General features: G+C 46.3%; 1 protein-coding gene across 2 annotated transcripts in view; it reads left to right on the top strand.

The window, feature by feature from the left end:
* Positions 1–11285, top strand: part of LOC142482172 (solute carrier family 7 member 13-like) — a 125702-nt gene extending 114417 nt beyond the window's left edge. For both annotated transcript variants that reach the window (XM_075583008.1, XM_075583009.1), the window contains exons 3-4: positions 7211–7575; positions 10467–11285. In XM_075583008.1, the coding sequence (XP_075439123.1) occupies positions 7211–7575; positions 10467–10712 (611 nt within the window). In that variant the 3' untranslated portion in view covers positions 10713–11285. The remainder of the gene's footprint in view (positions 1–7210; positions 7576–10466) is intronic.
* The last annotated feature ends 5664 nt before the right edge of the window (positions 11286–16949 follow it).

The following is a 16949-nucleotide window of genomic DNA, read 5'->3' on the forward strand; positions in this document are numbered from 1 at the left end:
TGCAGAACCAACTGCAAGGTCTGCATACACACCTCCAGAATACCGAGGAGAAGCAGCGAACTCTGCAGGAAGAAAATCTGCAGGCTGCTAAAGAGGTACAAGCGCTGCAGGAACGTCTGAATACCCAGTGCGTCCCCACACAGCAGTATGAGGAGCTAAAGGCCACGCTGCATGTCACCAGAGCCTCGCTGAAGGCAGAGCTTAGAGATCAGGTGACTCTGTATGAGCGGGAGCAGGAGAAGGCCCAGAAACTGGAGCAAGAGCTGGAGAGACAGAGAGTCTGTTCCATCCCCTTGAGTCAGTACACCAAGGAGAAAACAGATGCAGCGGCAACCTTGACGACAAAAATTACAGAGCTCCAGAATATGAAGGAGACACTGATACAATCTCAGAGAAAGCAAAGTGCGCAGACAAATTCCCTGAGATGAGACTTGCATGATGCACTCAAAAAACAGGAATCTCTCACGGATGAGATTACAGTACTACAAGGACAAGTATTGACCCTGACCAAGCGTCAGTGTCCCACAGCCACGAAAACCCAAAGAAAAAAGGGTACAGTGAGAGCTGGGAACACCGCTCACCTAAAAAACAAGGTTGCAAAGTCTAAACCACCTAAGCAAGCACTAGCTAAACCTTCAGTGGCCCAACAGGCAACACAAAAATGTATACGTGCCGAATCAAAACCAGAAAAATCCTTAGCTGGTGAAACTGAGAAGGTAGGACGTTCTCTGGGAAGGGAGGTAGAAGTGCAACTCACTCCCAAAGAAGCTAGACTGGCGACTCCATTGAGTGGAGGAAGTGCAGAAAGACAGCTTCAAGGGCGGAAAACTCAAAGTTCTGGTCCTAACTCCTCTACAACTGTCACCATACAGTTGATCTACAAAAAGAAGAGCGACCGATGCAAGGGAAATCTCATGACCACGCACTCAGAAAGAAGACGATACTTGGGAAAAGTCCTCCTCGAGCGACTGAGTGCTAAGCTCAAGCACCTTCAGGAGGAAACACAAATAAACTGGAGAAGGGGCTCCAATCCCAGCAGGACTGAGGGTTCTCTTCCTCCATCCACTCTCATTTAAGTCACAGAAAGATCTTGAATGAGAGTGGTAGGATGGGCTTGGCCGTGGCAAGCCCGAGCTTCCCACAAACAGGGGAGGTATGTAACAGGGGACCTATCCCTGTTAAAAAATGTGCCTCTAATCCAGCAGTGTGGTGGTTAACTGCTGGTAGACAATTAACCAACACCAGCTGGCTGATTAGAGGTGTCAGAAAAAGCCTGCCTCTGAGACAGGAAGGGAGATTTTTATCAGTACACAAGGGTGCTGACAAGAGGAAAGAGGTTCTTTCAGGCTCTGCTGTGATCAAGACACCCAAAGACCTATATTCCTGGACACAGGGGACCCAGGAAACCTACAAGAGACTGACATGACGGGACACTTGCTTTAAGGTATCTCTTAAGACTTTGGGGAATAGGGTGGTAATGGGATTATCCCTCCAGCCCTTGAGAAAGGGACTGGGGAAGTAAATTAGCCCTTAAACAGGGATAGGCGTTTGTTGTTTTCATATGTTTTGCTGTGTTAAAAGGGACAGGCCCAATAAAGCCTTATTTTAATTTCACCTTAAAAACGGTCTCCATTGCATACTTCTGCACATATCTCTTACAGGGTGATAAGTGGGTAAGGGGCTTTTCCTCCCCAGCCATGCAGAGAGTGACTGGGGATGTAAGTTATCCCTTACACAGGGATAGGTGTTTATTGTTTTATGTATATTTTTGTTTGTTTTGTAATTTAAAGGAACTGGCAAAGCCTTATTTTAATTTCACCTTAAAAACGGTCTCCATTGTATACCTCTGTATACATCTCTTACACCGCCCAAATCCGTTTCCCGGATTTTTTTCTAATTTCCCTCCCAAAATCAGTTTCCGACTGTAAAATCAATAAATGGATTTGGTCGGTTTTAATCCGCAAGGATTCATCAAAAACCGCCATTGTATTCAACCTACAGATGAAACCGTTGGTTTGAGCCCTCTCGCTTTGCGTGTCCCATACGGCCTCCTCTCCCGTGCTGCGAGATCTCAGCAACCAGACATCATGGTCCATCGGATTAACGCTGCGGGGGACCCTGTGTTTAAATGGGACGTGAAATGTGTGAATCCTACCGAGCTGCTATTGTCTGTAAGAGACGCCCACTAAAAGTGAGACTGATTGAGTCACTCTCCCTGCGCGCCTCCAACAGATGATCGCACAGCTTTTATTTTATTTTCATTTATGTATGTATGTCTTTATTTATATAAATGTACACAGCGCTTCACAGTAGTAATACACATGACAATCATATAAATAACAAATAACAGACCATGGGAATAAGTGCTTCAGACATAAAAGTAACATTTACGAAGAGAAGTCCCTGCTCCGCAGAGCTTACAATCTAATTGGTAGGTAGGAAGAATGTACACAGACAGTAGGAGGGCATTCTGGTAAGTGCGTCAGCAGGGGGCCAAGCTTTATGTATCATGTGTATATTATTAGCCACGGTGCTACTCATATGTTTCTTTAAGCAAGTGTGTCTTAAGGTGGATCTTAAAGGTGGATAGAGAGGATGCTGGTCGGGTATTGATGGGAAGTAAATTCCAGAGGTGTGGGGCAGTCAGTGAGAAAGGTTTAAGGCGGGAGAGGGCTTTAGAAACAAAGGGGGTAGAGAGAAGGCATCCTTGAGCAGAACGCAAGAGTCGGGATGGTGCATAGCGAGAAATTAGGGCTGAGATGTAGGGGAGGCAGAACAGTATAAAGCTTTGAAAGTGAGGAGGAGAATTGAGTGTGAGGTGCAGGATTTGATAGGAAGCCAGGAGAGTGACTTCAGCAGGGGAGACACTGAGACAGATTTAGGAAAAAGTAGAGTGATTCTTACAGCAGCGTTTACGATAGATTGTAGGGGAGACAGGTGAGAGGCAGGAAGGCAAAACAGCAGGAGGTTACAGTAATCAAGACGGGAGAGAATGAGGGCCTGAGTCAGAGTTTTAGCAGTCGAGCAATGGAGGAAAGGGCGTATCTTTGTAATATTGCAGAGGAAAAAACGACAGGTTTTAGATACGTTTTGAATGTGAGAGGAGAATATGAGAGAGGAGTCGAGTGTGACCCCCTAGGCAGCGTGCTTGGGCTACTGGGTAAATGATAGTACTACCAACAGTAATCTGGAAGGAGGTAGTAGGGTCAGGTTTGGGAGGAAGTATGAGGAGCTCTGTTAAGTTTAAGTTGGCGGAGGGCCATCCAGGATGATATCGCAGAGAGACATTCAGAAACTTTTGTCTGTACAGCAGGAGTAAGGTCAGGGGTTGAAAAATAAATTTGTGTGTCATCAGCATAGAGGTGATATTTAAACATAAGGGATGTGATTAGGTCACCTAGAGTAAGTGTGTACAGAGAAAAGAGAAGAGGTCCCAGGACAGAGCCCTGGGGTAACCCACAGAGAGATCGATAAAGGAGGAGGAAGTGTTAGCAAAAGAGACACTGAAAGTACGATGGGAGAGGTAAGAGGAGATCCAGGATAGAGCTCTGTTACGAATACCAAGAGTATGGAGAATGTTAAGGAGAAGAGGGTGGTCCACAGTGTCAAATGCTGCAGAGAAGTCAAGTAATATGAGCATAGTGTAATGACCTCTGTCTTTCAGTCGAGTGAGCAGTACAGAAGCCAGATTGTAGAGGGTCTAGGAGAGAATAGGTGTTGAGAAAGTGGACCAAGCGAGAGAATACAAGACGTTCAAGGAGTTTAGAGGCAAAAGGCAGGAGGGAGACAGGTCGATAGTTAGAAAGACAGGTAGGGTCAAGCTTGATATTTTTGAGTAATGGTATAAGTGTTGCATGTTTGAAGGAGGAGGGAAAGGTACTAGAGTAGAGGGATGAGTTAAAAATGTGTATGAGCATAGGGATTTTAGGAGATGGGAGGGAATACGGTCAAGAGGGCAAGTGGTAGAGGGAGCAGAGAAGATCAGCAGTGACATATCCTCCTCTGAGACAGCAGAAAAAAGAGTCAAGGAAGGGAGGAGGAGAGTTAGAAAGCAGTGTAGGATGGGTGGAGGAAACAGAGGATGTTCTGATCTATGGATGCCACCTTTTCCTTGAAATAGTCAGCAAAGTGAGTGAGATGGAGGAAGAAGAAGAGGCAGCAGCTGAGGGTGGTCTGAGTAGAGTCAAAGAAAGAGAAGAGTCGGCGTGGGTTAGTCTTGTGCATGTTGATTAGAGAAGAAAAGTAGGTTTATTTAGCCTGAGAGGGCAGAGTTGAAACAGGATAGCATAAAGTTGTAGTGAAGAAAGTCTGTGAGTGTGAGCTTTCCTCCAGAGGCAAAGTGGTAGTTCCTGACCAGGTTGTCAGGGTCTGGAGCAGAAGTGAGAGAGGAGAGGGAGGAGCGTAAAGTTGAATCAAAAGCTGGTAGGTTAATAGAGCACAGGTTTCTGCAGAAACGAGGGGTAGATGGAGATGGAGTAGGGTTGAAGCGAGAGAAAAAATGAGATGAGGTGATGGTCAGAGAGGTAAAAGGAGGAAATGGAGAAATCAGACAGAGAAAAGTTTTTCATGAAAACAAGGTCTAGGTAGTGGCCATCCTTGTGGGTGCTGTCTGCAGTTCACTGTTGAAGGCCAAGAGAAGAGGTTAGAGAGAGAAAGCGGGAAGCCCAAGGGAGAGAGGGGTCATCAATGTGGCAATTGAGGTCCCCAAGGAGAAGAACAGGAGAGTCTAAGGAGAGAAATAAAGAGAGCCAGGATTCAATATGAGAGAGAAAGGCAGAAGAGGGATGAGTAGAGGTAGGTGGGCAATAGATGACCGCCACATGGACAGGGAGAGAAGATCTGGACAGTGTGAGCCTCAAAGGAGGGAAAAGCAAGAGAGGGAGGAATAGGAAGGGTTCAGTAATGGCATAGAGAGGAGAGCAGGAGCCCCATGCCTCCACCCCTGCCATCAGGGCATGGAGTGTGGGAGAAAGAAAGGCCACCATGAGATAGGGCAGTTTCCAGCACAGAGTCAGACTGACTGAGCCAGGTCTACGTTATAGCAAATAGGAGCAGAGAGTGAGAGAGAAAGAAGTAATGCACAGAGAGGAACTAGTTAGAAATGGAGCGGGCATTCAAAAGGCAATGGAGAATGGGAGAGAGGAGGGAGAGTGGCAGGGGATGGGTATGATGTTGGAGGGGTTAACACCGTAAGGAGTAGAAGTTGCATGTGGGAGGCGAGGACGAGAGCATGTAGAAATAAGGCAGGGACCTGGATTGGGAGAGATTTCCCCAGAAGCAAGGAGGAGAAGCATGGATAGAAAGACAATGTGTGAGGATGATTTGTAGGGGTGTGTTTTAGTGCAGGTGGTATAGCTGTGTAGTGACAAAGGGCGCAGGTAAGAAAGTTGTTCATGTGAACTCAGAAGTGGCGAAAAAAGGAGAGATGGAAATATATGAATAATGTTGGAGACATGAGGCTGGTAGAAAGAAGTGCATCATTTGAAAACAAGGGAGGCCATAGCAAATATAAATAGTAAAGGCGGCATCACAGCAATAGTTAAGTGCCGAGATATGCAGTCTGGGATAGATAGTATCCTCCTTTTCAGCGTAGATCAAATCCAGGAATCAGGGCCAGTAGGTGTTGTCCACTTGTTCACTCCTTTTGACCTCCCTTTTAAACTAATGTTTGCTTGCTACTTACAATGGGCTACTTGGACATGGGCTGCTATGTCTGTGGTTATATAGACGAGAAGTCACCTGACAGTTTATTTATTTATTTATAAAATATTTTACCAGGAAGTAATACATTGAGAGTTACCTCTCGTTTTTAAGTATGTCCTGGGCACAGAGTTAAGACAAAATAATACATGGTTACAAATACAGTTACATAAATGAACAGGGTATACATTATATACAAGACATTGCATGCACAGTTAAAGAAAATATGTATTATGGGCGAATGAAACAGTTACAGATCAGATTAAAATGTGAGACAGCCTTAGATTTGAAAGAACGTAGTTAAGATCAGCCTGCTAAATTAGCACATGTGAGGCACATTAAAACAGATGTTTTTTTCTACATAGGGTGTTCCATGCCTAGTTGTGAAAGCTGAATTTAATTAAGGGGTGATTGGAGACAGGATTCAAATATGGGATTTACCTAGGAATTGTTATAGTTGCATATACTAAAATACACACAGCAAGGGGTGATTAAGACAGGATACAAATATGGGATTTACCTGAGAAGAGAAGATAACACAGTATTGAAGCAACGGGTCTCCAGAGCTGAACCGCATTAATTTCAGGTCCGGGGCCCCCCATTCTTTCCGAATTACAGGTCCCATTATGGGGTTCCGGTATCCCCGCAATGTTTAAATTCTCCCGCGTCACGGCCTACGTGACCAGGAGATTTAAACAAAGCAGGGGCATGCCAGCACCCCATACCGGTAAGGTTAATAACCACTAAGCTGATTATGGGGATAGTGGCCAGTAGTTATTTATTTTATTTTACTGTCGGTGCCCACTGAAGACGAGGGGGGCGAGGAAGGCCTTCATCCTGGCAGGGGTAAGTACAACTTTAATTTACTATATGCTGGCTGGGTCATGTTTTGGTTGTTTTATTTTTTAATGGGCATAGAAATGAAATCAGCTACACTGCATGGTCACAAGCTGGTTACTTTATATTATAAGTAGCAACTCATGCTGAAGTGATCAAAGAAGAATAGTATACAGTAGACCGACAAACATCTGTACAGCTTTTATATATGAAGTTATGAAACAAAATGGTCGGTTGTAAATTGGGGAGTCATCCTTATTTTTAATCCTAGGAGGATCACTCATTGTTTTTGAGTTAATCTTTTGCCAGTGACAACTTTACTTTTCTATAAGCCTCAAACAAAAGATATTTTTGGGGCACTTTATAAACTCATATCACCCATTTTCTCCCCCAAATCTATTATTGTTGCCTTATCTAAGACTGGTTGTTAAAAGTGACCCCCTCCTCATAATGATACCCCCATTAATATATATCATAATTGTCAAATGTTTAAGCATAGAAATGTGAGATTTGAGGGTCCTGAGCCGCACAGCAATTACGTCAAGGAACCTCAATGACTTATAATGAAAAGTGTCTCCCAGAGTCTAATGGGGACATAAGTAATTGTTCATTTTAGCACCACCTGTGTCTTTTAGAGTGCAAGTAATGATACTGTCATATTGTTTTATTGCAGCTGCGGTGTCTGTTACTTGGGCTGATAGAGCGATTCCCTCTGTGGCCTGGATCATTCCTGTCTCAGTTGCTATCTCAATATTTGGTTCACTCAATGGTGGCATGTTTATGTTAGGGAGATTAAACTATGCTGGTGGGAAAGAGGGACATTTACCATCCATCATAGCCATGCTTAATGTTCATCACTTGACTCCAGCACCAGCCATGATCCTCTCAACAATTATTGCATCAATTTTTGTCATCCCTTCTGACCTACTTTCTTTAACAAATTACTTTGGCTTTGCTTCTTGGCTGTTAGTTGGCCTAACTTGTACTAGTTTGATAGTTCTCCGCTACAGAGAGCCGAATCTTCATAGACCATACAAGGTAAGATAAACTACAAATATATATACAACAAAATCTTTCTTTTGCATTTTCTCAATTTTTAATTATCGGTTAATGGGTAAGAAGCAATGTATGTGTAGCACTGTTTCCCCCTGAACACAGAAACTACTAATGCTGTTTATAAACCTGTTGGTTCGCAGGGCTTGAACCTCTGCCACGGAGAGCCTGGGGCGATATATTTCTACCACTTGGTGCAGCGCCTCCACCTGGGAGAGATCCCAAAAGAGTGGGAGGAGTCCCTCACAGGACTCAACCACAGTAATACTCACTGGCATAAACAGAACAGTCTTTACTGAACACACACACACATATATTTCACTTATTACTCTATAAGTTCCCAAAGTCAGTCACTCCCACCCGAGAGTGTGTATCCTCTTCCCACCCCCATGTACCCAAACACCGTGTCCACAGTACAACCCGTGTCCCGTGGTCAGCGCTGCCACTATGTGTGAGTACTCAGTTGGTGCATGTGTAAAACGATACCTGCCCAGTGCGGCGGCACCTGGGCGTTTAAATATCTTCGCAAAGGATCCGACGACCTCCTAGTCGACGTCCGGTTCCACCAGCGCGATGCTCTGTCAGGGCAGTCCACCCTGAATATAATCCTGCTCTCTCGGGGGAGTAGGCCTGATCCCAAGCCTCTTCGCAGAAAGTGCAGCATCCGCTGTATCCCTTACTGTCACTATATAACCCTAATGGGACAGGGTCTCTAACCTAGGGCCTGTCCCTGAAGCACAACAAACTATAATATGGCTCAGGACCTAACTGGGGCCTAGGGGGCTGCTGGCCTAATGCAGTGGGTCACAGACCCCTGCTCTCACCTCCTACCCCTAGCTCTTCCTGGTCCTGACTGACTAGCGTGGGCTGAGCGCGTGAAATGTATTTCTCCGGGTGCAGGGGAATCCGGCCGTGCGATTGGCTCCCTGGCGTCAAATGGCTATGTGCCCATAGGCCTCCTGTGGGCTGTAGTCCCTTCAGAGCTTCCCCTGCATAGCCTGCGCTAGCACTATCCTCTGCGCATGTGTGGGCTCTCTTCTCTTGGCCGTCGGCTGAAAGGGATATACTGCGCATGCTCCCGCTTTGCACATGCGCGAGGCAGTATCCAAAATGGCGGCCCCCGCTAGCCGGGTATGCCGCAAGCTCCTGGCGACCGGCTCGCCTCACCGCCGCCCCCATATAGTAGAGTAGAAAGGTGGGACACTCTTGAGATATAACTTCTTTTATATGGCTTATATGCCTAGCATATAACATAGCTTGATATTATTTGATCAATGTTGAGCTTATTGCTCAAGCTTTAAAGATCTCTTAATTGCTTTAGTTGAATTTACATCTAAAGAGCTGACTTATGAGATATCAAAAGTTAAACTACAATATCTATAAGAAAATGTTTTTTATTGTTATACTAAAGATGTATGATATATGTATGTCCTTATTGATATAGCGCTTTACTAGAATAATACACATGACAATCATATAAATAACAAGTAATACAAATAACACATAATGGGAAGAAGTGCTTTAGACATAAAAGTACCATATAGGAAAAAGAATCCCTGCTCCGAAGAGCTTACAATCTAATTGGTAGGTAGGAAGAACATACAGAGACAGTAGGCGGGTGTTCTGGTATTTGTGTCTACAAGATGCAGAGGTTTATGCATGAGGTATAAAGTATCAAACACAGTGTTACTCATACTGTATGCTTCGTAAACAGGTGTGTTTTAAGGTAGGTCTTAAAGGTGATAGAGAGGGTGCTAGTCTAATATTGAGGGGAAGGGCATTCCAGAGGTGTGGGGCAGTCAGTGAGAAAGGTTTAAGGTGGGAGAGGGCTTTAGAAACAAAAGGGGTAGAGAGAAGATATCCTTGAGCAGAATGCAAGAGTCGGGATGGTGCATAGCGAGAAATTAGGGCTGAGATGTAAGGAGGAGCAGAAGAGTGTAAAGCTTTAAAAAAGTGAGGAGGAGAATTGAGTGTGAGTTGTGGGATTTGATCGGAAGCCAGGAGAGGGAGTTCAGGAGGGGAGACGCGGAGACAGATTTAGGAAAGAGTAGAGTGATTCTGGCAGCAGCGTTTAGGATAGATTTTAGGGGAGACAGGTGAAAGGTAGGAAGGCCGGACAGCAGGAGGTTACAGTAATCAAGATGGGAGAGAATGAGGGCCTGTGTCAGAGTTTTAGCTGTCGAGCAACAGAGGAAAGGGCATATCTTTGTAATATTGTCAAGGAAAAAACAACAGGATTTAGCTACCTTTTGAATGTGAGAGGAGAATGGGAGAGAGGAGTCGAGTGTGACCACTAGGCGGTGTGCCACAAGATTGCCACAACTTGCAACATATCTAATAATCCATGGCCAATAAGGCACTTGGAACATGGCAGGGCTGGCTACAAAAGAGATCCAAAGCGAAAAGGAAAATAAAATGTTCATATGCAAATCATATGAAGTATTATTTTTTTACTTGAGTGTTCCTGAAATGTTTATAAAGGACAGTCCCAGACTCTCACATTAGCATTGCCTGCACCTACAGTAGAAGATAAACCCCCTATTGAAATGTTTTTTTTAAAGAAAGAATAATAATGCTCAGATTCTGTTTATTTTGTAAACGTATTTACTTTCCCAAGGTCATGTAAATGTGTCTGTCCTTGTTTTCTTGTGTTGTTTTGAAAATTATGCCAACATTAGGTCAATTTTCTCATGAGTTAAAATGAATTCCCATGCAAATAAACTATGATATACAGTATTAAGCAATATAATGCAACATGTGTATACACACTTTACTACCTTTGTTCACGCAACTTTGTGCAGAACAAATATGTTAATGACCCCCCTGGTAGTTTACATCAATAATGAACTTACCAGTGTTATCTTTTTCATTTTCAGGTCTTCCTTCCAATTGCGTTTGGAGTAGTGGCAGTGTCTATCTTTTTGGTTTTAGCACCCTTAATACAGTCTCCAAAAGTGCAATACCTCTATGCCTTGCTCTTTATGTTAAGTGGTATGCTTATCTACTTTCCCTTTGTATATTTCAAATTACATTTTTCCTTTTTCGATAAGATCACTTGCTATTTACAGCTTTTTCTTGAAGTTGCACCAACTGATATGTTTGATGATTCTAAGACTCAATAGCAGTAAACCTCTCATTTACAAACATTGTATCATACAAAAATCTGAAATCATGTTGATGCAGCACAGAAAAAGATATTATTGCAAATACAGAAAATACAATTTGAATTATTTACATTTGGTGATTAACAAGGAAATATGTATTAACCTGTGATAGTGAAGTCAATGGGAGTGTCTGTGCGATATTGCCCCGATGTGCACTATTGCAGTGTATTGGATAACCCCACTGCATGTTTATTATGTAAAATTGTGAAACAGTTTATTAAAACATCTTAAAAACAACTTTTGTAATTTTATCAGCTCTTATCTCTCACTGTTATTTTTTCTTTAAGTAAATATCTACACATTGTATGTTTAATGTATTTACACATACACTGTCTTGTACTATTCCACGTCTTACTCCTGGGCCTCTCCTGTCTCCTCTGTACCTTTTCACACCAGACTGCCAGCACCCACCCTGTCATAATATATCTCACTTCCTCTACATCTCTTTAGTTTACGGATATCTCATGAAGAACCATGAGCCGTTTGAAAGCTTGAAATGTATCTGATGGTCCAATAAAAGGAATCACACTTCCTGCTCCTCCCTGTGTTGTTATTTTAACAAATTTGAATAAATGCAAAATGATAAGGCTACAAAAAGGAAAAAAGGATGTGGAACAAAGGAAAATAGGCTTCTGCATTTACAGCATATACACATACAGGAATCCTAATACCGTATTATCAACAATAAATTAAAAAAAGGAATGGGAAATAAAAATTGGGTCAAGTCCCGTGGCTGTTTTTACTAAGCAAACCCACAGAGGAGGTTTCGCGCTCGGGGAACAAATTAATAGCACACTTTGCAACGGCTATGAGGTGTGAGACCGCAGCATTGTGGAATCAGAACGCAGTTCCATCAATAGCAAAGATCAGGAATAGAATTTGGTTCATATGCTGGATGGAAAAATTAACGAGCCTAGTTAATGATTCCGGTGACAAATTCCAAAAAGTTTGGCTGCTTTGGCTGGCCCAGACAGACATCCAAGGGGCGACTGATACCACAATTTGGCTATGATTGAAGCAAGTGAGTTCTCCTTTGAGGGGGCCCGGGAGCGAGATGGGATGGGCGGACTGGACGTAGGGTTCACCTGGGTAGAAATAGTATAGCAGATGCAATACAGTATGAGTCGATGTGGTGGTGTAGTACCGCGGAGGTGGCAGTCAACCGGTGGCCACGGATGGAAGAAAAAAGGATGGAGAATCATCGCCTGACCCCTTCCCCACCCCACCCCTCCTAACTCTCCCCTCCCCCACCTTCCTGCGTGGTCGTGTGTGTGTTGTCGTGATGTCTTGTCGTTTCCCCATCACGTCATCCGTTTAGTGTTGTACGTCCCAAAGAGTTTTTTGTTTGCGTACTACAAATGTTGACATTATTTTCTTTTACCATGTATGTATACAAAAACCAATAAAAAAGAAAGTTTAAAAAAAAAAAAAATTGGGTCAAGTGACAGATACAATCAAATATAAATGTAGCCTGGTTCCCCAGTTTCACACTTATCTCCGCTCTGCTGGGAGAACAGGGGAAGGTTGCAGCGTGTGTAGGGAGCGCTCCGATGCACCGGAGGCTCCGCGGCAGTCCGAGGGTTCAGGGCGCCGCCATGTTGGATACTGCCGCATGAGCAGTGAGCCCAATGAGTACGACGACAGAGGAAAGGTCGCGCATGCGCAGGAGGGGTTGTGTTAGCCCGCGAAGCATGGGCCAATCAGAGGGGACGTAGCGCAGGGGACTACGAGTCCCAGGAGCCTCAGCTGTACCAGGTGACGCCAGGGAGCCTGTAGGACGACAGGATTGCCGGGAGGAAGAGTTAGGAGGTTGCGCAGGGGAGCACGTGAGTCAGAGAAGACCAGGAAGGGGAAGGAGAAGGAGCTCTGCGTGTAGAGAGGCAAGTAGCCTCTACACAAGGCCTCATACCCCTGGCCCAGTTATACCCTGAGTCACAGTCAGTTTGAATTAACGCAGGGACAGCCCCTAGTACAGGAACCTGTCCCCTTAGAGAGAGCGAGAAGTGTCAAGACCCAGAGACTGTTGCAGCCCCAGCGCAGAGGTTTGGGATCAGACCTCTGCAAGCACAGCAACAGCCAACCAGGTGGGATCGCCCTGGAAGGTACCCCTGACGATTCCTCGTCGTCGGATCCTTTGCAAAGTTGTTTGTAGGCCTGGTAACATCCATACGTGCACCAACTATAATATCAGTACCTAAGTGGCTGCGCAGTCACACACACACACATACCTTACTTTGGGGGTGGGGGTTTGTGGTGTGGGGGAATTGGACACGGTGTGGGCACACGGTGAAGGGTCACATCCTACGAGATGCGTTAGCTATTGTGTCTCCTAGAAGAGAGACACTTAATGTATCACATGCATGGTTATGGTTACCGGAAGTAAAGTCCCTGTTCCTTTTATATGCTGTGTGCGTAGTATTATATTATTGTCCTGTGAGGAACCACTCCCGCTCTGCTGGGAGCCATCACAGGTGGAGACGCTGCACTTGGTAAGAGATTATCTGTACACATATCTATCACCCCAGGCGCTCCGTGGCGGAGGCTTAGGCCCTGCGTGCCAACAGGTTAGACAGCATTGGTAGCATACTCTATTCAGAAGGAAACAGGGCTACATTTGGAGGCGCTGCTGAGATTAAGACCTGGGGTGCCCCCGATTCCAAATTCACACAGCCATCTGTCCAGAATGACTCTCCCTTCGCATCAGAGCGTGAGCGAATGGGCGCGGCAAATGCAGACGCCCGCCGCGTGGTAGCCGTGAGTCAAGTCCCTATGGCCTTACCTTTAGAGACATTGCAAATGGCCCTAAGGCAACTACCAGGATTCTCTAAAGCCCACCTGGTGGATGTCCTAATAGACAAAGACGCCAAGTGGAATACCCTACTAGTTGACTGTCGCAGAGACTCAGTTGTCCTGGAGCCAACTGCTCCCCAATATCTACAGCTCCCAATTCCCCACCAGGTGGAAGTCCCTTCATCTACCCATTAAGAGACATACCCACCGATGTGCTCGGAGGAGCTTGTCATACACCCGTATCTGCCAGCTACCCTGAAAGTGACGCGGGTAGTTGCCGGTCGGAATTCAGTTGTCCTGGTTCCAGTGCGTCTGAAGAAGCGGGACTGTGTAGGGATATTTTGCAAAAACTTACTGACAAGATAGGCCAGCTGGCTGCCCCACCAAGCTTACCACCCTTAGTCGAAGCGCTAACCCTGGCCTCGCACTCTCAAAATTACAGGAAACTCAAGGCCTTCTCCGGAACCCTGCCCGTTCCAGCGGGAGAGGACGGGATTGAACCATGGAAGGAACACACCCGGGGTGTAATGGAGGAATGGTCCTGTACCGACGCTGTCAAACGCCAACGCATCATGGAATGTTTAAGACCCCCATCTTCCACTCTGGTCAGCATCCACAGGGAGCAACATCCTGCCTTAACCTCCCGGATGATAGTCGAATTTTTGACAGAGGCTTATGGCGTGACAGAAGACGATGGGGCCCTGTGGGCCAAGTACTATGCCATCAACCAAAAGGAAGGGGAGGACTTGTCGGCCTTCATCCATCATGTGCAGATAGCGTTGGGACCTCTGCTTCACCACAAATTCGTTATGGCCTCTCAGATGGATGAGTATCTCTGTAAACAACATGTGCGGGGGTCCAGCCCCAGTCATTCCATTTCCAACATGATTCGTGATAACCTCACCCGAGGAAACCCCCCTACATTCACGAGATTACTGCAGCAAGTTAAGGAACACAAGGCCCAACTATTGCTTCATTCCCCTCCGAAATCAAAAGTGGCCTCCACCCCCAAGAATAAGGGAACTGGTGAAAAGAAAGAGGATCCCCCGAACAAAACCGTGTCAGAGCGGCCGAAGTACTCTGGAAGGACCTCTCCCCCCTACAACCGTCGTACGCCGTCCCATGACCTGGCATGCTATAAGTGTGGAAATAAAGGACACCTATCTTATGACTGCCGAATGGGAGAATACCGTGACCGTAGCCCCTCCCTCAAGAAGTTCCGCCTAGTGCTATGGTCTGCGGAGTATACACCGCTGACGGGGAGGCCTTGGAGGCCCCAGCACCACCAGAGCTCCGGGCCACCAATGACCTAGTTCCACCCACTACCGGTGATGACGACTCTCCCCTCCACGGGAACAATCGAGTGGGACCAGTAGCCCTCATACACGTGTTAGTGGATGGTATCTATTCCTTGGCCTTGCTGGACACAGGATCGCAAGTGACCATCATATATTGAGGGTTCTATGATCAGCATCTGCAGAAGAGGCCTCTGAAATTGGCTGAACATATAAAAGTGAGGGGCCTGAGCAATGAAGACTATTCTATCAACGGTATCGTGACGGTGTCTTTGGAGATTCAACAGCTCAACACTGGGAAATCCCATCCCATGAAGGTGGACACCCTAGTGTGTCCAGAACCCAAGGACCTGCCCAGATATCCAATTATCCTAGGGACCAATGCCGATATCGTGCAGGCCATCATCCGAGCCTACCTGCAAGAGACCAATGAATTGCCCATGTCCAGTCTTCAACTACAACTTATTCAGGTGGGCAATGACCCCACGGCCCCTGCTCCTGAGAATTATGGACTGTTATTCTGCGGTCGAGCCGGCCTAACGGAAATTCCCCCCGGTGGGGTGCAAAGGTTGCCAGTCTGGTGTTCATATACCGATCGTGAAGAAGCCGAGCATCTCTTCTCTTTGGAGAGCTTGCCTGAAGAAGATGCCCGAAGAGGATACCGAATAATACATGAGTTTCGGGATTGGGCCGCCGCCATCCCTCGTCGAACTTATGTATCGGTACAGAATCTGTCCCCCTTCATCATGGCCATCGATGCAGGACAAAAGTTGGGCCGAATCTACCCGGTCAGCCTTGTGGATGACCCGTTCCACGTCAATGCCGCCCGGGCACGATGCTCTAACGAAGAACTAGATTTCGACTTCGGGTCGTCCGGACTGCCCGATGAGTGGAGAGAGAGGCTAAGGGGCAAGTTGGAGGACCGACGTGAAGTTTTCTCTACTGGCGAGATGGATGTGGGGTGCAGTCGCAGCGCCCAGCATACTATTTGCCTGAATGATACGACCCCCTCCGTGAGTGCTCTAGGCGCATCGCCCCTAGGGACGTCGATGATGTGTGGGCTGTGATCCATGAGATGGAAGAGGCCGGGATTGTCACGGAGTCAAGGAGTCCCTATGCGTCCCCCATTGTGGTGGTGAGGAAGAAGAATGGGATGGTGAGACTGTGTGTGGATTATAGGATGTTGAATAATCGCACGATTCCCGATCAGTATAACCTTCCCCGCATAGAAGAGATCCTGAATGCTCTCAATGGGAGCCAATGGTTCAGTGTGTTGGATTTAAGATCCGGATATTATCAGGTGCCCATGAGCTCTGAGGACCAAGAGAAGACTGCCTTCATCTGTCCGTTGGGGTTCTACCAATTCACCCGCATGCCGCAGGGCATTTGTGGAACACCAGCCACCTTCCAAAGACTAATGGAGAAAACATTGGGAGACATAAATCCAAGAGAATGTTTGGTGTATCTGGACGACATCATCGTTTTTGGAAGAACGTTGGAGGAACATGAGACAAGACTCCTGAAGGTACTTGACCGCCTCGCCAAGGAAGGACTCAAGCTGTCCCTGGACAAATGTTGGTTCTGTCGAACTTCAGTCACCTATGTGGGCCATATCATGTCCGCCAACGGAATAGCCACTGACCCAGCCAAAATAGAAGCGGTAGTGAACTGGCCGCGACCCGATAATGTTGTGGAACTGCGCTCTTTCCTGGGGTTCTGCGGATACTATCGTAGGTTCATGGAGGGGTATTCCCGTCGTGCCAAATCACTCAACAGTCTCCTTAAAATATATCCGGAGGACACTGGACGAAAAGCGACCTCTGCCCGACAATTCTTCGGGGACAAGTGGACTCTTGGGTGTGAGCAGGCCTTCCTGGACCTAAAACAGAGTTTGACGGCTGCCCCGGTGTTAGCCTATGCTGATCCAGAGCAACCCTATATCCTGCATGTGGACACTAGTCTCAACGGACTAGGTGCGTGTTGCATCAGAAACACCTCGCGGGGCTTAGGCCGATAGCCTACATCAGTCGCAGCCTGACGCCCAGTGAGCAAAACTACCCGGTGCATAAGTTAGAATTTCTCGCCTTAAAATGGGCTATAGTGGACAAGC

The sequence above is a fragment of the Ascaphus truei genome, chromosome 2 (genome assembly GCF_040206685.1).
Source record: "Ascaphus truei isolate aAscTru1 chromosome 2, aAscTru1.hap1, whole genome shotgun sequence".
Lineage (NCBI taxonomy): Eukaryota > Metazoa > Chordata > Amphibia > Anura > Ascaphidae > Ascaphus > Ascaphus truei.